Source organism: Pseudopipra pipra, chromosome W, assembly GCF_036250125.1.
Source record: "Pseudopipra pipra isolate bDixPip1 chromosome W, bDixPip1.hap1, whole genome shotgun sequence".
Taxonomy (NCBI): Eukaryota; Metazoa; Chordata; class Aves; order Passeriformes; family Pipridae; genus Pseudopipra; species Pseudopipra pipra.
The window spans coordinates 61954022-61979047 of record NC_087580.1 but is presented as its reverse complement, the minus strand read 5'-3'; the positions used below and the strand labels follow the sequence as shown (position 1 = coordinate 61979047).

Sequence of the window (25026 nt, the reverse complement as noted above, 5' to 3'; positions counted from 1 at the left end):
TTCCTTTTATGACAAGGTAACCCACCTAGTTGATCAAGGGAAGCCAGCTGATGTCATCTTTTTGGATTTCAGTGAAGCTTTCGATACTGTCTCTTACAGTATCCTTCTGGACCAAATGTCCAGCCACAGCTGGATAAACACATCATGTGGTGGGTGAGCAATTGGCTCATGGGTCAAGCACAAAGGGTGATAGTGAATGGGGTAACATCAGACTGGTGACCTGTCACTAGTGCAGTTCTGCAGGGCTCCATCTTAGGCGCAGTGCTCTTCAACATCTTCATAAATGACTTGGATGGAGGACTGGAGGGGATACCTAAGCAAGTTTGCAGATGATACAAAGCTGGGAGGAGCTGTTGACTCCCTTGAAGGCAGGGAGGCCCTGCAGGGAGACCTTGACAAATCAGAGAATCAACCATATGAAGTTCAACAAAGGGAAGTGCCAGATTGCACACCTGGGATGGGGGAACTCCGGATGTACGTACAGACTGGAGAATGAGAGGCTGGAAAGCAGTGCCGCAGAAAGGGACCTAGGGGTCCTGATTGATGACAAATTGAATATGAGTCAGAAGTGCCCTAGCAGCCAGGAGGGCCAACCATGTCCTGGGGGGCATCAGGCAAAGCATCGCCAGCCGGTCGAGGGAGGTGATTGTCCTGCTCCACTCTGCACTGGGGCGGCCTCACCTTGAATACTGTGTGAAGTTTAGGGCACCACAATATTAGAAAGATATGAAGCTATTAGAGAATGTCCAAAGGAGGGCTGAAGATACTTGGTCTCTTCAGCCTGGAGAAGAGGAGGCTGAGGGGAGACCTCATCACAGTCCACAACTTCCTCGTGAGGCGAAGAAGAGGCACAGGCACTGATCTCTTCTCTCTGTTGACCAGTGATAGGGCCCAAGGGAATGGCCTGAAGTTGTGTCATGGTAGGTGTAGGTTGGATATTAGAAAAAGGTTCTTCACCCAGAGGGTGGTTGGGCACTGGAACTCTCCAGGGAAGTGGTCACAGCACCAAGCCTGACAGAGTTCAAGAAGCATTTGGATGATACTCTCAGGCACATGGTATGACTCTTGGGGATGGTCCTGTGCAGGGCTAAGGGTTGGACTCAATGATCCTTGTGGGTCCCTTCCAACTCAGCATATTCTGTGATTCTGTAAGTCTACCCCAGGAAGGTTCAGTTCACTCACCAAAAGACATGAAATATCTCCAACCTCTAGTTCTGATTAGAGCTTTCAAATGAGAAGTTTGCAGATGCCCACTGGGACACAAGAAGAAATGCTCAATTTTGAGCCAAAATATGAGCTGAGCCAGGATTTTTTTGTCAAGTGTCGAAGCTAGAAATCTCAGTTTTTTCTTCCTCTTGAAAGGTTTTCTTCTCCGGTAATGTGTTCATGAATGTCTAGGAAGCAGAAACTGAAGAGAAAGCTTTTTCAAGAGTAAGAAATCACCCAGAGCTTCTCCACTTTTTAGGAGCTCCTTGTGAAGGACCAAAACAATCTGATTTTTCAGAAGGCAGGTACCCTTTGTGGACGGTTGACCTTGGCTGGACACCAGGTGTCCACCCACCCTCTCTATCACTCCCCAGCTGATCAGGGGAGACAGTAAGATGGAAAACAACTTGTGGGTACAGATAAGGCAGTTTATTAAAGCAGAAGCAAAGCAAAAACTTGTGCGTGCAAAAGCCAAGCAAAAGATAACAAGGTTTATTCTCTACTTCCCATCAGCAGCGATGGTCGGCCACTTCCAAGAAGCAGGGCTTCAACACACATAATGGTTCCTTAGCAGGCAGCCATTGGACCCAATACACCATCGCATTTTCCACTCAGTGCTGCCAGATTTATTCATTCAGTCTAGAAAATCTCATGTTGACATTTTCCTAGGCACCAAAGTTCTGTTATCAGCATTTTCTGGAGCACTTTCAAGTATAAGCCTAAATTAAAGCACGTATGAATTCAGGCCTGCCTTTCCTCTGACCTAGCTGGTCACAAGGAAGGCCCACTTTGCATGCCATAGCAGAGTGCTGTGCCTGAGCTAATATTGTTGTCTGCATGCCTTGGACACAAGACCTGGCAACCCAGCATCTTGCCAACCCAGGTGGCAAGCAGAGCAAATGCCCACATATGTTCAAGCAGTCACAGCTTTACCCCATGGATTTTCAATGAGATGCTAGTTCCTGGTTGCCAAAATTGCTACCAAAAATGGCTTACAAGTTCCTAGACCACAGAGGTTTTACATAGTATTTTGATGAGATTTGTTCTTGCTTGAGAGGCAAGGGTGGCCCTGAGATAAAAGCAAGCAGTTCCCAAGACTCTGATTCTAAGTGACATTATGAGTTTAGGAAAGCCTTTCCTTTCCCTTTCCTTCATATGAAAAAGATAACAAAGAATGGTATGTCCCCAGAGCACATTCGGATGTTTCACTGTGGATGCCAAACCCCACAGATGCTCCCAATGTTCTTAATTTTTAAAACACACTTGGTCATTGAGGTTCTGACTGCCATTACATTGTCTCTACAAAGAGACTATTTACTAATTAACCCACAGAAACAATGATGTACTTCTTTCAAGTTTCAGGGTGATTAGAATATGAAAATGAAGAGCACAATGGTGCAGATGTTTTAAAATCACAGCAGACAGCAGTTAGTGACATGGGAAGCAGCTGCTTACCTCTCTAGATAAAGCCTTTTAATAGGGAATTACACTTGAGGAGCCATTACACAGATGATTTTGCAAATGCTTTAGAGGGAGCATTGTAGTATTTTGATTTACAAGACAGATTCTTGAAAAACTGTATGTGTGTTATCTCCTCAAAAAGGTGCATTTGGAGCAGGAGGAGACCATCCCCTGCAAGCAATCAGATTTTTTTCAGGTGACGAGTTTCTCTAATTGCGTATCTTATCATTATTATTATTAATAATAAGTTTTTTATTTGGATTTTTTTATTATTATTATTTTACTAAACTCTTGATTTGGCTGCTGGCATCTCCTCTCACTTTTTGATTTGAGATTGGAAGTAGCATGTGGATATAGATAGAAGCTCAGGCAAGGGAATGGGGAGGCAGACTGAGACATCCAGTAGTTAAATGAAAAGAGTCCCTGAGGGATGGATTCTGCTGCTGTATACTACTTGCAGAATAGGGTGCCGCTCATCATGGAACTGATAGTGTCTCATCTCCTCAGCTGCAAGGGCTGCATGCCAGAATAAAACTGTTAAGAGGAGTAATCAACTCTGCAGGTGCAGGGTTGTAGAGGTCTGGCTAGGCAGGTGTAATCAGTGTAAACAACACATCTGCTCTTTGACCAGTGCTCTTCAGTTGCCATTGTATGGGATGTATCCTGCTCATAGGTCTACTCACTATTGCCAAATCTGAAGACTGAAACTCATGAGTTTGGCATTCAAATCATACTACTAATAAGGGGATTCAAACTTTATTTTTTAGTCTAAGGTTTAGCATGTGCTGGATCAAATTGCTCAAGCTTCTTTGCAGTTACAAAAGCTATTAGCTTCTTTATGTGTATTTTATTTTCTTTAAAGGAAAGATGTGATTATTACCTACTAAACACATCCAGTAAACTCAATATCAAGAGAAATATTGACCAAGTCTGGTGAGCTGTGGTAAAATTGCATGGGTTGATTTATATTTCTACTTAACAAAAGAAGAAAGAACAGACTCCCAGTGCAGAATAGATGGATGTGGAGGAAAATCCCATTTAATAAAAGGGCAAACTACAGAGGCAGACACTGAAGTTTGAAGTATTTTTATGGTCTCAAAAAGTAAGTAAAGGTAAATATTTCTGTTTTCATTAAAAAACTCACTATTATTGATGCTGATTTCAGCTGTGCTGTCATAGGAACTCTATTCAAGTCAACAGCCCATCGACAAGACAATCATAGAATCACAGAAATGGTCAGGTTGGGAGGGACCACAGTGGGTCACTGTCGTGGTCGGGAGGGACACCACACTGGGATTTCACGCAGAAAAGCCTTTATTTCATACAAACATTGCTAATTTATAGTCCCTTCTAGCCAGCATGTTTCACCACCATTGGTGCCCTTACTACATAAACATGTTAAGATTGGCTGCTCTATAGCTTCTGCAAACTCAGGGTGACTCAGCAAACAGTTCAGGATTTCTGGCTATCACAGCTGCCCCACAGCTCTGTCCTCCCTGTTCACCCTCTCATCTTCAATGTTTACATTCCTTCACAACTTCGCAGCTGCAACCACTCAAATTCAGGGCCCAAGCTGTCCACAGCTCAGTCACCTCCCACAGGTCATCTGATCCAACCTTCCTGCTCAAGCAGGGTCATCCTAGAGCACAATGCACAGAATTGCTTCCAGACAGTTCTTGACTATCTCCAGTGAGGGAGACTCCACACCCTCTCTGGGAAATCTGTTCCAGTGTGCGGTCACACACACATAGTAAAGAAGTTCTTCCTCATGTTCAGGTGGAATTTCCTGTGCATCAGTTTCTGCCCGTTGCCTCTTGTTCTATTGCTTGGCATCACCAAGAAGAGCCTGGCTCCATCTATTTGACACCCTTCCTTCAGATACTTATAGACATTGATGAGGTCCCCTCTCAACCGTCTCTTCTCAAGGCTGAACAGGCCCAACTCTCTCAGTCAGCTCCAGTCCCTTAATTATCTTCATAGCCTTCTGCTGGACCTTATCCAGGAGCTCCATGTCTCTCTTGTACTGAGGAGCCCAGAACTGGACACAGCACTCCAGATGTGGCCTCACCAGGGCTTAGTAGAGGAGCAAGATTACCTCCCACAACCTGCTGTCAATGCTCTTCCTAATGCAGCCCAGGATACCATTGGCCTTCTTGGCCACAAGGGCACACTGCTGGCTCATGGACAGCTTGTTGTCCACCAGGAACCCCTGGGCCTTCTCCATAGAGCTGCTTTCCAGTAGGTCAGCCCCCAGCCTTTACTGGTGCATGGGATTATTCTTCCCCAGGTGCAGCACCCTGCATTTGCCCTTGTTGAATTTCAGAAGGTTCTTCTGTGCCCATCTCTCCAACCTGTTGAGGTCCTTCTGAAGGGCTGCACAGCCCTCTGGGGTATTGGCCACTGCTCCCAGCTTTCTGTCATCAGCAAACTTGCTGAGGAAGCATCTACCCCTTCATCCAAGTCCTTGATGAATAAGTTAAACAATACTGGACCCAGTATAGAACCTTGAGGGACACCACTAGTGATAGGCCTCCAACTAGACCTTGTGCCACTGATCACGACCCTCTGGGATCTGCCACTCAGCCAGTTCTCAATGCACCTCACCATCCACTCATCTAACCTACACTTCCTGAGTTTGCCTATGAGGATGTGAGAGACAGCATTGAAAGCCTTACTGAAGTTGAGGTAGACAATATCCACTGCTCTCCCCTCATCCATCCAGGTAGTTGTTTCATCATAGAAGGCAATCAGGTTGGTCAAGCATGACCTTCTTTAGTGAATCCATGCTGACTACTCCTGATCACCTTCCTGTCTTCCATGTGGAAAGAGATGGCCTCCAAAATGAGCCGTTCCATCACCTTTCCAGGGACTGAAGTGAGGTCGACTGGCTGGTAGATCCCTGAGTCCTCCTTCTTGACCTTTTTGAAGACCGAGGTGACATTTTGCCAGCTCTCTCAGCTCTCTGGATGCATCCCATCAGGGCCCATGGACTTGTGGATGTCAAATTTGTCTAGGTGTTCTCTAACCCAATCCTTCTTGACCAAGGGAAAGTCTTCCTTCCAACATTCCTTTACCCTGGTCTCCTGGGTCAGAGATTCCTGAGGGTTGGTCTTGTCAGTGAAGACCAATGCAAAGAAGGCATCACTGAGAAGAGCCTTGTCTACATCCTCCTACCAGGGTCCCCTCTCCCTTTATTAATGGACACACATCATGCTTTGTTTTCCTTTTGTTATTGATGTATTTGAAAAAGCCTCTGGTGGTCTAGTGGTTAGAGTGCAGGACTCACACCGCTGCGACCTGGGTTCAATTCCCGGCCCCCCGGGGAGCTGGAGCTCGTCAGCCTTGTATGGCAATCCAGCTACGTCCTGGGGACCTCACTGCCACTGTCCAAGCTTTGCTCGGCCCCGGCAGATGAACCTCAGGATTAAAGGGTGGGCTCAGTTCAGCGCACGCTGTGTCTCACCTAAAAAATCCACTGCGCAGGCTCGAAGGGTTTATGACCTTTCCCAAATCTTCGCTTGCGAAGACTGGCCATTATATATATATATTATATATATTTGAAAAAGCCCTTTTTGTTGTCCTTGACATTCAGACCTACGGAGCTGCAGTATATTGCACACTTAGTGATGAATAAAGTAATGAATTTGGGTGAAAGGCACCAAGATAAAAGTTTCTGAAGAGCCCTGTTTGCCCTCACCCTACTGACAGCTCTGGCATCCTCCACTAGCTCAGCAGAGGCTTAGCTTAGCTGAACTGGGGCTTGGCTTCTCAGGGTGGTGCTCACCCAAGAGGGAAAATTGAAGCTTAAACATTAGGACCAATGGGATCAGACAGCAAGCCAGATGGATACATGGGGAATAAAATACATTTGGCTGCATTACTTTCAACTGATTTAGTAGTGCTTTTAGGTAAACAGTCCCCACATGTCCATTGCAGCCAGTGAAACTCAATCTGCTGCAGGCAGATGATCTGTGGTTGCTGTGCTGCAGACAAATTATTTTGTGGTGATATGGATGTGTCTGGCAAAGTAGAGTAAATAGTACATGTTATGGTGGAAGAAGTTGCATGAGGAAACAAAGTGGACCATTATGTGCTTAAGTAGATATATAGTTCTGACATCTCTCTTTGGAAATGGAGTCCCCTGATCCTGCAGACTGGTCATTTTTTGAGGGCTTGTTGAAATCTTAGTGCTTATCCATGTGATTAAATGCCTCCAGAGTTGGCACCTTTGATGACATAGGCATATCTTTCTCATTAATTTTAAGATCAGTGTTGTGGTGGCTTGCAGTGCTGGAGTAATGACAAGGCTATCATTAGGGATGTGTTGGAAGTTGCATCATCATTTTTTAATGTGCAGGCTAAGGAAATGAGGCTTGAGGAGCCAGGTGATATATCAGCATTCATCATTGATCTATAGCTGGCCTCTCAGTTCTAAGCCCTTATTAATTGCCTTAAAATATAGATCAGAGATTATTGCTCCTTTTAAACTTCAGATCTCTGTGCATGTGGTGGACTTGGAGGGACTGGGGTGTTGCCAGCGTGTGATGTTTTCACTCACTGCTATAACTCTTTTTTTATTCTTTTTTTCTCTTCCAAATTAAATTTTTCAGGTCATTTAGTTTCACGGCTCAGCATTTTGGAAATAACGTGAGTGTAAGGAGTTCCTTTAACTGCAGCCATAAGGCCAGGATCTGTGCAGAAACGGCCTGGCCCTGTCTCGTTGGGGGTCCTGGGGGCCATGAGAGGCCTCAGCCCAGCATTTCCAGAGCTTTTCCATGTCACAAATCATGGTACCTTGGGAAGATGATATTTCATATGAGGCTTGGGTGGAGAGCACCCACCTCCATTCCCCTGGGACTTCACCAGGGAACGACCACCTCCCTCACATCTCCTCATGCCCAGATGACAGTGCACCTAGCTTGGTGGTCAGGGGGCAGGAGAAGCCCCAAATAGCTGAGGCAAAATGAAGCTCAGGAGCTTTGGGATCAGTTTAAAAAAATTAAAATAAGAACAAGCTATCAAGCTCCAGTGCTGGTGCTGCTGGTTTCCTATTGAACCCTCCCTGGCCTTATCCCAAGGATGCAGGCATGGATGGGCTCTATTTTCTGAAGGAGGGCATCGTGGTTGCTATGCGCTGTGTGGCTCACATGCAGAAGGCCACTGCTAGGAGGAAGAACAACAACTGATTCATTCCCTGAGGGCTATTTATGCTTTTGGCTTTTTTCTCAGGCTGGAGAAACCACGTGTCACTTGCCCACAACATCTGCAGCTTCAGTGCAGCTTCATGCTTTCATTTTCTCACTCCACAATTCCTGGAAATCTCTGTTTTCCCTGAGCATGGCTGGTCCACGTGCACGACAGCTGAACTATCCACAGGATTTAAGAGTCCCTGATTACTCCTCAGATGATGGACCAGAACAGCTTCGTTGTTATTGCCTATTCCAGAAAAGTCATATGCCCATTTTTATATGCACGTGAAGGATATCTCAACATCAATTTACTAATAACATGTATGTTTAGTGGTCACTAGATAATGCACCATGGGCTTTGGGGTGTTTAGCCCTTTTGAAATGCCTCTGAAGTTGCTCAGAATTGGGGACATCTCATTTCCCAGGTCAAAATTCTCTTATGTTGACAGCCTCCTTGCCCCAAAACTTCTGTTGCAAACACCCTGAACAGGGATCTAATGTCATCATCATCACATCATGGCTAGGCTTCGCGAACGAAGATTTGGGAAGGGCTCTATGCACATTTGTTATAAGTACGCTGGTGGCTAAAAAGGCTAATACGAGATAGACACATCCGGTTGCAAAAGGCACAGCAGAAAGACTCCTTAGGAGATACATTCTGCAAGGTGCGATTCTTTCTGCGTTGTCTTTTCTCCTCAAGAGTGATCCTGCATGCTTTCTCAAAAGCATCAGCAGCGTTAAAGATAGTGTGTCTCCAGACCTCACAATTGGAGGCCAGAGTAGACCAGTTATGTTGATCAATATGGCCAAGGCTGAGATGTTGTTTCAGGGAGTCCTTGTATCTTCTCTTCGGGGCTCCTCTCTTGCGGCAGCCGGTGGCAAGTTCACCATAAAGCATGATCTTAGGGAGGCAGTGGTCCTTCATCCTTGAGACGTGTCCTGCCCAGTGCAGCTGTGTTCTCAGCAACATGGCCTCTATACTTGTGACTTCTGCTTGTTCTACAACAGATGTATTAGTCACATAATCTGACTAGTGAATGTTTAGGATTGTGCGGAGACAGCATTGATGGAAGCGTTCTAAGAGTCACAGGTGGTGGCGGTAGATGACCCATGATTCAGATCCATATAAGAGAGTAGACAGCACTATGACTCTGTAAACACTGATCTTTGTACTTTTCTTCAAGTGTTTATTTCGCCAAACTCTTTTATGAAGCTTTCCGAAAGCACTATATGCCTTTGCTAACCTGTTGTCTATCTCTCTGTCAATCTTACCATCTGAGGAGATGATGCTACCTAGGTAATTAAACTGCTGGACTGATTTGAACTCTGATTCACCAATGGTGATATGGGGATGATGGAAGACTTCCTGAGGTGCCGGTTGATAGAGAACTTCTGTCTTCTTTAAGCTGACTTCCAGCCTAAAAAGCTCAGCAGCGTCTGCAAAGCAGGATGTTAAATGCTGCAGGGCTGCTTCTGTGTGGGCGACAAGGGCAGCGTCATCAGCATAAAGCAGCTCCCGGACAAGATGGTTTAGGGGTTTAATATGGGCCTTCAGTTGCCTTAGATTGAATAGGCTTCCATCAGTACGATATCGAATGTAGATACCATCCTGATCATTGAGGTCTGCCGTGGCCCTTTGGAGCATCATGCTGAAAAAGATTGTGAATAGGGTTGGTGCAAGAACGCAGCCTTGTTTCACACCATTCTTTATTAGAAAGGGCTCAGAAAGTGCATTGCCATATCTGACTTGGCTGTGCTGATCCTCATGAAGTGAGATGATCATTTTAAGGAACTTGGGGGGACAACCTAAGCGCTCCAGAATCTGCCATAGACCTTTCGTGCTCATAGTATTGAAAGCCTTGGTGAGATCAACAAAGGTTACATAGAGACCTTTGTTCTGTTCCCTACACTTCTCTTGCAGTTGTCTGAGAACAAATATCATGTCTGTGGTACTCCTGTTGGCTCTGAAACCACATTGGCTTTCAGGTAGAATTCCTTCTGCTATAGCGGGTGTTAGTTTGTTCAAAAGTATTCCTGCCAGGATTTTGCCAGCAATGGAGAGCAGAGTAATACCACGGTAATTTGAACAGTCTGATTTAATTCCTTTCCTCTTATACAAAGTGATGATGACTGCATTGCAAAGGTCTGATGGTAGTTCGCCTAGTTACCAACAATGCACCACAAACTCATGAAATTTAGCATGGAGTGCTTGGCCCCCATGTTTCCAGACTTCAGGTGGAATTCCATCGACCCCAGCTGCCTTGCCAATTTTCACCTGCTATATGGCCTTAAGGGTTTCTCCTAAAGTGGGGGCAATATCCAATTCATTCTTCACCATTTGTTGTGTTATGGACTGAATTGCTGAGTCTTGGACTACATGGTTGGTACTGAAAAGAGTCTGAAAGTGTTCAGACCATCGATTCAGAATGGAGGTTTTATCTGTCAGAAGCGATTGACCATCTGTGCTGAGTAGAGGGCTTTGGACTTGATATGTAGGCCCGTATGCTGTTTTCAGGGCCTCATAGAATCCTCTGTGATCACCCGTATCTGCACGTAATTGAGATTTTTCAGCTAGATCGATCCACCACTTGTTCTGGATGTCACGGAGTTTCTGTTGGAGCTTGCTGCATGCAAGACGAAAGGCTGTTTTTCTTGCGTGACAGGATGGCAGTGCAAGGTGTGCTTGGTGAGTGGTTCTCATCTTCCTCAACAATTCCTGGATCTCTTGATTGTTTTCATCAAACCAGTCCTTGCTCTTCTTGAAGGAGAACCCTAAGGATTCTTCAGAGGACTGCAGGATGCTGTTTTTAATATGGTACCAAAGTGTTTCAGGAGAGGCATCTATAGAATCTATAGAATGATTTTCGATCCTAGTTTGAAGATTTGCCTGGAATCTGTCTGTCACTGTGGCTGATTGGAGATTGTTAACTTGGAGTGTCCACCTTGGGATAGTGCCCCTTTTAGGTTTGAACTTAAGACTGAAGTTAAGTTTACAGTGCACAAGTCGATGGTCTGTTTGGCATTCTGCACTAGGCATCACGCGGGCATGGTGGATATCAAGGACATCTCTCCGTCGCACCAAGACATAATTGATGAGGTGCCAATGCTTAGATCTGGGGTGCATCCAGGTTGTCTTCAGACTAATTTTCTGCTGAAAGATAGTATTGGTGATGGTGAGCTGTTGCTCCGCACAGAATTCTAGCAGAAGGCGGCCATTATCGTTGCAGTTTCCAACACCATGCTTGCCTAATATTCCTTTCCAGGCTTCAAAATTCTTTCCTACTCTGGTGTTGAAATCACCAAGGATAACAATCATATCATCTGCAGGAACCTTTTGGGTAAGGTGGCCCAGGTCAGTGTAAAATTTATCTTTTTCAGCAGGGTCAGCTTGGAGAGTTGGGGCATAAATACTAAAGAGGACAACATGTTGCTTGCTTTGTAGTGGAAGGAGTAGGGAGATAATGTGATCAGAATGACCTGTCAGCAGATTTTTGAGTTTAGCAACAATAGAGTTTTTAATCATGAAGGCAACTCTTGAGAGATGCCTTTTGGTTCTGGGTTTACCTGACCAAAAGAGTGTGTAACCGGCACTATGTTCTCTGAGGCTGCCTTCCTCATGGAGACGAACTTCACTGAGAGCAGCAATGTCGATGTTGAGACGTGATAGTTCGTGGGCAATTAGGGCAGAGCGATGCTCAGGATGTCCACTATCCACAGTATCAAGCATGGTTCTGATGTTCCAGCATGCGAGAGTCAATTTGGGTACACCTTTGGAGGCAGGTGTATGCCTTTGTCTTTTGAACTTTGTGTGACCGCATTAGTACAAGATGCCCGTTGGCCGCAGTTAACCAACCGGGTGAAGGGGGAGATGAGCTTTGGTTAGGCCACCTTTTCTAGGCCCCTCTCCGAGTGGAGCAAGCAGTGATCTCGTTGAAAAAGGCTGCTCGATCATTCAGGGTGCTGCCCCAAGAGACTGTCATCTCCGGTCAGTCTCTAACGACTGCAGGGTTGGGTCTGCGGCTTCCAGTGCACCTTTCACCTGCCATTTCAACCCTTGCCCATCACTACAGGGCCTTGCAAATGTCAATATCACCCTCCAGCCTGCTCAATGGATTTTTTAGGTGAGACGCAGCATGCGCAGAACTGGACCCACCCTTTAATCCTAAGGTTCATCTGTCAGGGCCTAGCAAGCTTGGATGCTGACAGCGAGTTCCTTAGGACATAGGTTTGCTTAGAGTGACCTTCTCTTAGATGGATGGCCTTACAGGGCTAAGCGAGCTCCATCTGCCTGGGTTTGGGATTAGAGTTGTCCTTCTCCTAGGATGACTGCCAGAAGGCTAGCGAGCTCATCCTGCCCATGGACATATTTTATCTGACCCTTCATTTTGGACCTGTCTGGCATGGGAGACCCTACCGAAGGCACGTACCATCACCAGCACAGCTCGCAACTGCATAGGGGTACACAGGCTTCTTTCCCACTCAAAAAGGTTAGGGCAAGCCTTTCACTCCCTACTTTTCTGCCACCCATCTATACTCAAATGCAGGGAAATACCCAGGAACATCCCTTTGTCCTGACCGCCCTTTCGGGACGCAATAAATATATCCCAAACAAACCGAACCTGGGCAGTAGCCACAGGTGAGCCAAAAACAAACCGTTCCGACCCCCGCACCCACCCGGGGTTCAGGTATCTCCCAAGGTCCCAGCCCAGCCAAGACCCCCCAACCCCCCAGAAGAACCCACTATCCACACTGGCCTTACCCTCCCCCCACCGTGTTACCACAGATCTTCCCTCGCACTGCTCTCCTCTGACACTCCATACAAGACTGCCCCACCCGCCCTCCCGCCAGTCTGAGGACTCCCATGTCCTGCCCAACACCCTTCCCCTCCCCTAAATTGGACTGGCAAACCTCTGTGCCCTCCGTAGTTCTTCCTCTCCTTTCCCGCAAGGGCGCAATCCCCACCAGCGCCCAGCAGCCCTGAGAGGCAAATATATGTGAGGTAGTTCTCCAGACTGACTCTGTCCTCACCAATAGCTGAGATTTGACCCTGAACTTTAAGAGGCAAGTCTGATACCAAATCTGGATCTGATTCTTACAGACATCTGTAAAACAGCATGAAATCAAAACATCCTGGATCTAAGACATGAAGAACCCTGGAGTCACTTTTAGGCATTGGTTGCTTCTTTCCTTTATTATTTTCTGTTTTAAATACGAAATAACATCTTGATTTGGTCTTTTCTGGTTTAAATTTCTCTGCTTTCTGTATGTTGCATGACAGCCTCAAAACATGAGCCCAAATGCAAGGCTTTGAACTGTTGGAGATCTCTGCCTTAATCCAAATGTCACACTCAGTGTTCCAAAGGGTGTCTGGGGGGTTTTTGGGGTGCAGGGGCAGAAAAAAAGAGCAAAAGCTAAATCTCAAAACACTGTACAAAAAGATTGCATATGTTAAAGTTACTGGTGCAAAGATCATTCAGTGACTGCTTTAAACATACTTGAAATAGGAAAATGAAATCTATTGCACTCTGGGTAAAGTATTTACTTATTACTTAATAGTTATTATTTCTTTCTGTGGTTTTCCCCCCTTTGTGCTGTTTTCCACTAGACAATGCACACACTTCTGCATAGTCCTCCTTTAAGGATTTCTCTCAAGGATACATGCATATATATTTTCTGCAACCAGACAGAAAAACCTTCTGAAATCAGTGCAGATTCATCACCCACCTTGCACATGACCTTATCAGCAGTTGTGATGAGTGGCCCCCATGGAATACTACGGAAAGGGCAAACCTGGAACACGTGCAGTGTAAAGTGCCAGAGACTTTAGTTCAGTGTGCAGCACTTGCAATTTCTGCTGCTGCAGACTGCTCAGCTTGTTATGGATATCTGATAATTTACTTTTCTCCTTACTAGAGATTGATGCCTTAAGTTTCATAGTATATAGATTTTAATAGATAGCTTTTTAACACTTTATAATAGTGGTAGCTAATCACCCTTTGTCACCCTTTGTACCAAATTCTTGAAATATTGTTTAGTGCTCTTTGTCAAGGATTTCAATGGATAAAGATTTTAGCAAGAACATCTAGTTTGTAGAGAATGCACCTAGAGAACATAATAGGCACATAGTTTGATATAACTTTAGTCAAAACTATTCAGAAGGCCCAGAATCCTTGAAATAGTTCCAAGAAGGACAGAAGACGCTGATGAAGAGGAAGGTGGAGGAAGGGGTGGCTGTAGAAGACCAACCACCCAAAGTGGGGGAGGTGGGCCTGAGGGATGACCTAAGGGAGGGTCTGAGGGAAGGACTATTTTCAGAATGGGTATATCCCATTAGATATGTTAATTGGCTAGTGTTATAAAATTGTAAAACCTATCCTGTATGCCTGTGCTAAAATGTATTTTATGCACCTTAAAGTCCTTTAATTAAAGACCTGCTCTGTACCTTTCTATATTAAAATTGTCCAGAGAATTTTTCTTTGATTTTAGGCAACAAGGTCATGAGATTTATTACAGTTTGCTTAGAACAGTAGTTTCCAGTACCAGTTGTAAAAAATCAGTTGTATAGTTTGATCCAGAGCGTTACAAAAAAAAGTCCTAAATGTAAGAGAAGGAAACAAATTACTAGAAAAGGTCAGTTAAAGAAAGTAAAAAGAAAAAAAATGTTTCTGCTTTAAGAGTCTTTTCAAAAAGTTACAGCTGTAGCAAACAAATTCCTTAGCTGAAGGAGGCATAGCAAGAAAAAAGAAGGAAACTTTCTTTTGCTCTATAACAGTCTTCAGCATAATTCTGCCTTTGCTGTAACCTCTGTGGCTTGAAGAGCTGCTGTCAGAAGATTAGAAATCATATTGAAAATACCTCTCACCAACATTGCAAATAGCAGATTATTAAAATGGAAAGAGAGTAAAGCAAATCTTGAACCTGCCAAGTGTGCCTCACACAATTCATGCTATCCATATGATTTTAAGCACTAAGTTTGTGGGGAAATTTAAGCAAATAAATCTTTGCAGATTCTGGATTCATAGGGAAGTGGACCCATGGGTTTTCCTCGTTTGTTAACAACTTCAGAGATAATTTTGCATTTGTCTTGTTTACAACAAAGAGCTTAATTGCTGTTGTTGAGCCTCAAGTTCTGTGAGGGATTATTTTTCAGGAAAAAAGTATTAACACCAGGAGGTTGAGTTGCACTATTCATCCATGGAAAGGGAATATTTGTACTCTCTACAATTACCTGAAAGGAGGTTGCAGCCAGGTGGGGGGCGGTCTCTTCTCCCAGGCAACTAGCAACAGGACAAGAGGACATAGTCTTAAGCCGTGCCAGGGGAGGGTAAAGGTTGGACATTCAGAAGAATTTCTTCACAGAAAGGGTTATTAGATATTGGAATGGGCTGCTTAGGGAGGTCGTGGAGTCACCATCCCTGCAGGTGTTTCAGAAAAGACTGGACATGGCACTTAGTGCCATGGTGTAGTTGACATGGTGGTGTTCGGTCATAGGTTGGACTCGATGATCTCAGAGGTCTTTTCCAACCTGGTTGATTCTGTCATTCTGTCATTCTGTGATTTTACTTGTGTTTTAAATTAAAAATTAGTAGAAAATGTTTCCTTAGCAATTTTGTATTTATAGAAATATTTCCATTTATTTTAGAATGGGAAAACCAAACAAAACTTGTTTACAGTGCATGAATCTAAATGCAAATTTGGCTCAAATATAAGAAGACTTTATAAAGGTTTCTAACCCTTACAAGGATGTCGGTTAAGAAGAGTTGTCATTCACTGTACAAAATAAAGACCTGCAACCAGGGGTTATGAATGGACTGATAAACTATTTTTTTTCTGTTTATTTTCTGCTACCTTACAGGTTTATGACAGACCACAAAAACATTCTGTTCTGCACTATGATCCAGGTCTCCAACAAGACCTCACCATTGACACCTTAAAATCAAAGCACCAGAAGAAAAGTAGCAACCAGCACCATCTTGACTGGTCAGCGAACTCTGATACTGGATCCACTTCTCAAAGTTGCTTTGTCAACACAGAACCCAGTAGAGAAGCAGTTAGTGCCATCAAGGTCTCCACTCTGGAGCCAGGAGTTTCCTTCAGCAAATCTCAGGCAAAGAAGTCCTGCACCAGCAGCACATGGGGGCAGATAGCCAGTAGTAAAGAGCTTGCAATTTGCAGTGCAGTCCCATGCCCCAACAGCATCAGTGTGGTCACCCAGCTGAGCAGCGCCTCTGAGTGCAATGGGCTTTTGCCTCTTGTTGAACAAGAGGTAGGTGTGCAGCTGGAAGCCCCAAATCGGTCCACCAGGAGTACAAAGAAGTCCAGCAAAAAGGACTTCGTAAGTCAAACCATCCAAACCACAGACACTGAGTGGGTGAAGAGCGCTCAGAAAGCATTTGATAGCAAATCCCATTACAGCATGGAAGGAAAAAAGGACAGTGTGTTGGATACATCACCCTTGAAGCAGAATTCTGCTTCTGCTAGCAGTTGTGAAAGTGATGCCAGTCACATACAAATTACTCTCCCGATAAAGTCTCCAACAACAGATACATCTGACCACAAAAGGAAACAAAGGCACTCCACAAAATCTTTCATAGAGAAAACTATCCAGGTGAAAAACCTGCCTTCTGGACTTGCTATGAGCAGTGAAGTAGCAAACAGGACTAGCTCTCAGCCAGAAGGGAGTAAAAAAGATCTTCGAGCCACAAAGCCAGGAAAAGTGATTGAAAATGAGTCCCCCTTAGTAGCTATCGACAGTGGTGTGCTCACTGATAAAGTTTCCCCCAGCTGTGCCACCAGACTCAGAAAATCTGTATCTGTGACATCCACTCTCGTACCCACCAATCTTCCCACAACTGGCAAATTATCTGAGGTCCAGCACCCCAAACATGCAGCTGAGTGGCAATGGACCTGTAACAAACCTAAATCTATCCTTCAGGACACCTCCACGACAACATCTGATAAGCTGATGGTGGAGCCTCCTTCAGCCTATCCCATCACACGATCCAGCCCTCTTTATACCAATACAGAAAGTCTTACTGTGATCACACCTCTCAAGAAAAAAAGAGGACGACCAAAGAAACAACCTTTGCTCACTGTTGAAACCATTCATGAGGGAACCTCCACCAGCCCAGTGAGTCCAATCAATCGCGAATTTGCAGGAACAAAGAAAAGGAAAAGGAGAAGGAATCTAGCTAAGTTGGCCCAGATGGTTCCAGGAGAGGACAAGTCCATCAGTGAACTCAAGTTTCACAAAAAGGTCAGGAAGCTTGGGGTCTTGGATAAGAAGACCATCAAGACCATTAATAAAATGAAGACCCTCAAGAGGAAGAATATTCTCAGTCAGATCTTGTCATCCTGCTCCAGCAGCATAGCTCTGAAAGAAAAAGTCCAGACACTGTCTAGTGCTGGGCCAACCACCATCGATGCCAGACTAGGGAAGCAGATCAATGTCAGCAAGAGGGGGACTATCTACATTGGTAAAAAACGGGGCAGAAAGCCAAGAGCAGAGCTGCAGACTCAGCCAGAAGAACCTAAGACAACCATCAAGCACTCAAAGCCTGTTTCCAGCCAGCCAGAAAACCCAGCAGTGCCTTCCAACCTTCAGTCACTTGCAGCTATTCATCCACTTTCAACAGAGTTATTGGGGACTAACAGCAACCTTAGCCCTGCAAGCACTGAAACAATTTTTTCAGAGTTAAAAACTATGCCAAATCTTCAACCTATCAGTGCTCTTCCTACAAAAACCCAGAAGGGAATGCACAGTGGAACTTGGAAACTGTCTCCACCCAGGCTAACAGCTAATTCACCTTCTCACCTTTGTGAAATAGGTTCTCTAAAAGAAGTCACGCTGTCACCAGTGAGTGAGTCTCACAGTGAGGAAACCATACCAAGTGACAGTGGGATAGGCACAGACAACAACAGCACTTCTGACCAAGCTGAGAAAAGCTCAGAATCCCGCCGGAGATACTCCTTTGATTTCTGCACTCTGGACAATCCAGAGGCTATACCATCTGACACCAGCACAAAGAATAGGCATGGTCACTGGCAGAAACATCTCATTGTGGATAGCTTTCTCTCTCATGAGAGTATTAAAAAGCCAAAGCACAAGAGGAAAAGGAAAAGCCTACAGAACAGAGATGACATCCAGTTTCTGACAGACCTTGAGGAACTCATCGATAAATTTCAAGTATTCAGGATTTCCCATAGAAATTATACATTTTATCATGAAAATCCATATCCCAGCATCTTCAGGATTAATTTTGATCACTACTACACTGTGCCATATGTCCAGTATGACCCATTGCTCTATCTTCGCAGGACCTCTGACATGAAGCCTAAGAAGAAGCGTGGTAGACCTGCCAAAACCAATGACACCACGACAAAGGTGCCTTTTTTACAAGAGTTCAGTTACCCTATTCCCAGTGGGAGTTACTATGCACCCTATGGAATGCCTTACACATCAATGCCTATGATGAATCTTGGTTACTATGGTCAGTACCCAGCTCCTCTGTACCTGTCTCACACGCTCGGAGCAACTTCTTCATTTATGAGGCCTACCTTGCCCCCACCCCAGTTCCATGCAAGCTCTCATATGAAGATATCCTCCACTGCCAAACATAAAGTAAAACACGGAGTGCGCCTACAAACACCTGTGGGAATGGGCCTTGGAGACATGCAGTCCTCTTTGGCTCCTCCAAAAGTTGGAGGAACAAGCCTTTTAAGTGGTCGACTTCACAAAAAGAAACACAAACATAAGCACAAGCATAAGGATGAGCAAATATTGGGGACACATGATCTGAGTGGTCTGTTTGCTAGCAAGTCCACTGACTTCTCCAGCCACACAATCAATGAAAGGCTAAGCAGCTCAGATAAAGACCTCTCCTTGCTCAATGACAAAAGAAAACATAAGGAGAAGCAGGAGAAGCAGAAGTATCAGCATTGTGAAACTGGACACAAAGGCTCAAAGAGTAACTTTGGAGTGGATACACTGTCTACATTATTACTTTCTGATGCCCAGCAGTGGACACAGAGTAAAGATAAAAGTGACTCAAGCAATGATCCCATTGACTCTTGCACAAAGAGATACTCTGGTAATACTGAGGGTAATGGAAAGTCAGAGTCCCTGGACATGTTTGGTGAAATGAATTCCTCAAGTGAGAAGAGGGACAATGATGCAAGTGGGAATAAAAGAAGCTTTGAAGGGTTTGGAACTTACAAGGAAAAAGACATTCAGCCCTTCGGGACAAATAGGAAGAACAGAAGTACTTATTCTTCAGCCTCTTCGGGTAAGCTCTGCTTTATTCTATATTACCTTACTGCATTTAAATTTCAATGTTGAACAAAGAGGGACTTGTCATTTACACCAAATATGTTTATGAGTCAATAACTTCTCTGGTTCTTTGAATTGACTGCCAGTCTGCATCTAGACTCTGGGGAGATCAACAAGAAAGTTGGCCATGCCTTAAACCAAAACCTTTAAAAGTCTTTGAGTTGTTGCACATTTTTTTGAATATTTGTCCTGCCTTCATCTATCTCTCATAGCTTGTTGTGCTTCCTCCAAAAATCTCACTATTGCATTCTGCAACAGCATCAACTATAATACCTTATTGGCATCTAATCTCATGAGGTGGTAGTTGTTGCCCAGCCTTTGGGAGAACAGCTGCAGTACAGAGCGAAGAGTCTCTGCTCTGGACCACAAAGCATACAAAAGCCATTTGTTGATGGGAAGGACCAGATGCATGGGAAGTTGTGGAGCTGAGTCTGTGTCCCATGACTGGTGTGGTATACTGCTGATCCAGAGGGATCCATCACAGTGATGGCTGGGCTGAATATATGGAGATCCTGGGTACAATACCAGTGTAAATCTGTCACTTCCAGTTGGCAGGTGTCATGTAAAGTAATTATCCTGAGCACTGAGTGGCTGTGGGAAGGGACTGGTGTCATGGAAGCAATAAACCTTCACCAATTGACTCTGAAGAGTTTTAGGTCTCATGACTTGGAAATATAAGCTGGGTAGATGAAGAGGGAGGAAGCTCCTTTCAGCTGCTAAGGACATCTGTTCCTGTCCTGCAGAGGGGCAAAAGAAGGAATCTGAATCTTTTCTGAGAGACTAAATTGTACTTTACAATCGGGAGTTGATTTTGTGATGACACAGAGGCAGGTGTTTTGCTGCAATATAAATGAATTTAGCTTGGTAGTTTTTGGTGGTATCTTTTTCTCTGCTTCTAAAAGTAATCTTAGCATTTTCCAACCTTTTCTTATTTTTTTTCCTCTTTCTCTTTGCATCTCAGCAATTTATAAAAACAGTTTTGGTATCAACAGATAACTTGTATGAGTTTTAATTTTGCTCAAGGGGATATTCGAATCTAAAAGTTCTTTCTGCAATATTTAAGCAGATCGTTACACCCGTTTATCAGTGCTTGTTTTCCCATAACTTGGCAAGGAAAGAGCAAAGCTTTCACAGGTGGCAGAGCCAAACACAGACCAAAAGTATCAGCATAAATTCACCCTGGTACAATATGACTATTTCCTAGCACTGCGTCATGCATGGGTACATATGCAAGTCACACATATGAAATACACAAATGTACGTGTATTTTTTTATTGTCCAACATTTTTATCTTAAAAGTGCCCTTGTTCTGTTAAAAGCCTTACATTGGGTGATTAGACCTTCCAAAGGGAGAGTTGGAGGAATAATGAAGGAAGAGAGGAGAAGTGACAATCAAAGCATTCATCTGATGTCAGTACAAACATATAAATAGCCATGCTCTGCTAAGGTGTGTCATTTATCCAGATGAGATTTCTTCCTTGACAGAACTCCCCTCCATGTCTCAATTTCCTTCTGGAATGGGCCATTGCCACACAGCACTAAATAAATCTCTGGTTCATTTGCTCTCAGAAGCCAAATGCATTGTGCAATTTAAAACAGGACTTGCTATAAGCAAAATCAAATATGGTGAAATATTAGCAAAGTCACCATGAGTTTTCTTTTGGTTTGAGGAGGGTGTTGTTTGGGGTTTCTTTTAAGAAACAGCATATGCAGTTCTGGACTATTATCATGAAGCTTTAATCACACACAATTTTAGAATCATAGAATCATAGAATCATAGAATCATAGAATCATAGAATCATAGAATGGGTTGGGTTGGAAGGGACCTTAAAGATTATCGTGTTCCAACCCCTCTGCCATGGTCAGGGACACTTTCCACTTTAGCCTGGCTCACTCTACAACTACTGAAAGGGGGTTGTAGCCAGGTAGGGGGCGGTCTCTTCTCCCAGGCAACTAGCAATAGGACAAGAGGGCATAGTCTTAAGCTGCAGCCGGGAAAGTTTAGGTTGGACATCAGGAAGAATTTCTTTACAGAAAGAGTGATTAGGCATGGGAATGGGCTGCCCAGGGAGGTGGTGGAGTCACCATCCCTGGAGGTGTTTAAGAAAAGACTGGATGTGGTGCTTAGTGCCATGGTCTAGTTGACAAGGTGGTGTTACATAATAGGTTGCACTTGATGATCTCAGAGGTCTTTTCCAACCTAGTTCATTCTATGATTCTGTTGACCATGTTGCTCAGAGCCCCATTCAGCCTGGTCTTGAACACTTCCATAACCTCTCTGGGCAGCCTGTTCCAGTGCCTCACCACCCTTATAGTAAAGAATTTCTTCCTAATATCAAATCTAAACCTGCCCTCCTTCAGCTTGTGGCCATTCCTCTATGTCCTATCACTACATGCCCTTGTGAAAAGTCCCTCTCCAGCCTTCTTCTAAGCCCCCTTTAGGTACTGGAAGGCACTCTAAGGTCTCCCTGAAGCCTTCTCTTCTCCAGGCTGACCAGCCTCAACTCTCTCATCCTGTCTTCATAGGAGAGGTGTTCCAGCCCTGTGATCAACTTAGTGGCCTCCTCTGGACTCGTTCTAACAGGTCAATGTTTTTCTTGTGTTGGGAACCCCAGAGCTGGATGCAGTACTCAAGGTGAGGGCTCACAAGAGCAGAGTAGAGGGGGAGAATCACCTCCCTCAACCTGCTGGCTACATGTCTTTTGATGCAGCCCAGGACACAGTTGGCCTTCTGGGCTGCAAGCACCCATTGCCAAGTCATGTTGAACTTCTCATCCATGAACACCCCCAAGTCTTCCTCTCCAGGGCTGCTCTCAATTCATTCTGTGCCCAGTCTGTACTTGTGCTTGGAGTTGCCTAAGCCCAGGTGCAGGACCTTGCACTTGGCATTGCTGAACTTCATGAGGTTTCCACAGGCCCACCACGCAAGCCTGTCAATGTTACTCTGGATGGCATCCCCTCCCTCCAGCATGTTGACCTCACCACACAGCTTGGTGTCATCGGCAAACTTGCTGAGAGTGCACTTAATCCCACTGTCCATGTGTATTAGGGAGGGTTCGGACCATACTGAATCTTGAAACCATGACACCATTGCAAGCTCAACAAAACTGATATTTTTTACCAAGAGGTGGCCAACAAAACGAACAAACCCAAAAGGGAGGAAGGAGGAGAGAAACAAGCCCCCAGCACGACCTCCCCAGTCACCCAGCTGTTGCCCATAAAGTTTTCTTACGGACCTAGCATACCTATAATTACCCATAGCAGAAGCTGCATCCTTGGAGAGTCAGTAAGTTCATGAACTGGCAGGAATCCCCGCCAAAAGGCAACATTGTCCTTGATGTGAAGCTAGCTCCCCTCCAAGAAAGCACTATCTGCTTTTATACAATTAACTGAGTTACCTCAACCTAGGCAGGAGTGGTCATTACCGTCCAGCCAGAGGCTCTCTGTCCCACCCCTTTATTTATATAAGTGCATGTCTTCTGCGCACACGTGGCTTTCCCTGCGCCTGCGTACTGCACTCAGGAGGGTCTTTTCCAAATGAGTCTGGGGGCATCCTTCGTCACTATAGTCTTCAATCTCTCCTTCAATCGACCTTGGAGGATGATTAGCCAATCACAGAACACCAATTAAAACAGCTTATGCAAGAAGGTCTCTCTCCAAGGACGAGGTACCCGTTTATCAGTACTTGTTTTCTCAAAACTTGGCAGGGAAAGAACAAAACTTTTACAGTTGTCTGGGACAAACACAGACCAAAAGTATCAGTATAAATTCACCCTGATACACCATTGTACAAGTTTCGAGCTGGCTTCCCACCAAGTCCCTGAAACTTGACAACAAGGACCTGCTTCCCAGAGAGGGAAGAAAACGACTTAAGCGGCCAAAGCTATAGCAAAAAATATATATATATATAAATATATATATATGTTCCCGATTCAGACACGTTGCATAATCAAAGCAATCCACTTGCTCCACGTGGCATCGGTGGCATGATGCGTAGAGGGCACCTTCCCTTTGAACATCCGGCTCAACACTGGTAATCGGGGTACCAGGAAGAGCTGTGCTTCGGTACCAATTACGTCTGAAGCTGCTCGTATACCTTCATACGCCGCTAAGATTTCCTTTTCCACAGGGGTGTAATTGGCCTCAGAACCTCTGTAGCTTTGGCTCCAGAAACCCAATGGTCACCCTCGCGTCTCGCCAGGCAACTTTTGCCAGAGGCTCCAGGAGGGACCTTTATCTCCAGCTGCAGTGTAGAGTACATTCTTTACATCTGGTCCCATTCTAACTGGTCCAAGAGCCACGGCATGTGCAATTTCTTGCTTGATCTGCCTGAAAGCTTGTTGTTGCTCAGGACCCCACTGGAAATTGTTCTTTTTACGGGTCACAAAGTAAAGAGGGCTCACAATCTGACTGTATTCTGGGATATGCATCCTCCAGAAGCCTATTGCTCCCAGAAAAGTTTGGGTTTCTTTCTTGTTTGTGGGTGGAGCCATTGCTACAATCTTGTTGATTACGTCTGTTGGTATCTGGCATCGTCCATCTTGCCATTTCACCCCTAGGAATTGGATCTCTCGGGCAGGTCCCTTGACTTTGCTCTTCTTGATAGCGAAACCGGCCTCGAGGAGAATCTGGATGATCTTCTGTCCTTTCTTGAAAACTTCTGCTGTATCCCCCCATACAATGATGTCATCGATGTACTGGATGTGTTCGGGAGCCTTACCCTTCTCTAGTGTGGCCTGGATCAGTCCATGACAGATGGTTGGACTGTGTTTCCACCCCTGGGGCAGTCGATTCCAGGTGTATTCAATGCCCCTCCAGGTGAAAGCAAACTGTGGCCTGCACTCTGCTGCTAAAGGAATGGAGAAAAACGCATTGGCAATGTCGATGGTGGCGTACCACTTTGCTGTCTTGGACTCCAACTCGTGCTGGAGCTCCAACATATCTGGCACGGCAGCACTCAACAGTGCTCACGCTACCATGGACTCCTACACCGTTCACGCCGCGGAGATGGACTTCTATGCCATTCACGCCGTGGGGATGGACTCCTGCGTCGTTCGCGATACCCAGCGGGTGGAGGTAGTGAGTAATCTTTCGGGTGCTGAGATAAGGGCCTCCTCCTCCAATCATCCACACCTCCAAGAGCAGGTTGGGTCTGGAGGAGTAGGAATAATTCTCCCTCAGGTTGGGTGGGATGCTTTGGCTCCTTCTTTGCGTCTTTTGTAACACTGAATGTGTAGTCAGGATATAAATCATCAAGTGACAATATACCACGGGTCGTTTGTACTGTTGCCTTCTTTTCTCTTGATACTGCTCTACTTTCCTTTGGACGCGCCCCTAGTTCTTTTGGGTGTGCTCCTTCTCTTGCAGCCGTTTCTTCCTCTCTGGTAGCTGCTTCTTCTCTTGCGATCACTCCTTCCTCAGTCACAGCCACTTCTTCCTCTCTCGCAGTCGCACCTTCATCCATTGCTGTTGCGCCTTTGTCCATTGCTGTTGCTCCTTCATCTACTACTTCCTGCACAGATTGGATAGGTTCTTCTTCTTCTTCTCTTTCTTCTTCTCTTTCTTCTTCTCTTTCTTCTGTGCGTTCTGGTTGCGGAGATGGGTCCGTAAGTTCCTTGATCTCCCTTACCCACGTCTTCTTCTTCTTAATAGGGGCAACGATGACTTTCTGGTTCTTAGCTTGAGTCTCAGTTCTAGTGGACTTAGTAGAAACAGCATTGACTTTAAGTTGTGTTTGGACCCCGACTTCTGTGGACCTAATAGGGACATCACTGGTTTCAAGTGGCATGGTTTGGGTTTCTGTGTCGACCTTAACCTTTTGAAGGTGGTCTATGGCGGCTC

General features: G+C 45.0%; 1 protein-coding gene across 1 annotated transcript in view; it reads left to right on the top strand.

Annotated features, from left to right (window-relative positions):
* Positions 1 to 19969, top strand: part of LOC135405070 (SET-binding protein-like) — a 313481-nt gene extending 293512 nt beyond the window's left edge. The window contains exons 2-3 of the mRNA XM_064639787.1: positions 15712 to 19141; positions 19929 to 19969. Coding sequence (XP_064495857.1) covers positions 15712 to 19141; positions 19929 to 19969 — 3471 coding nt within the window. The remainder of the gene's footprint in view (positions 1 to 15711; positions 19142 to 19928) is intronic.
* Positions 19970 to 25026: the final 5057 nt, after the last annotated feature.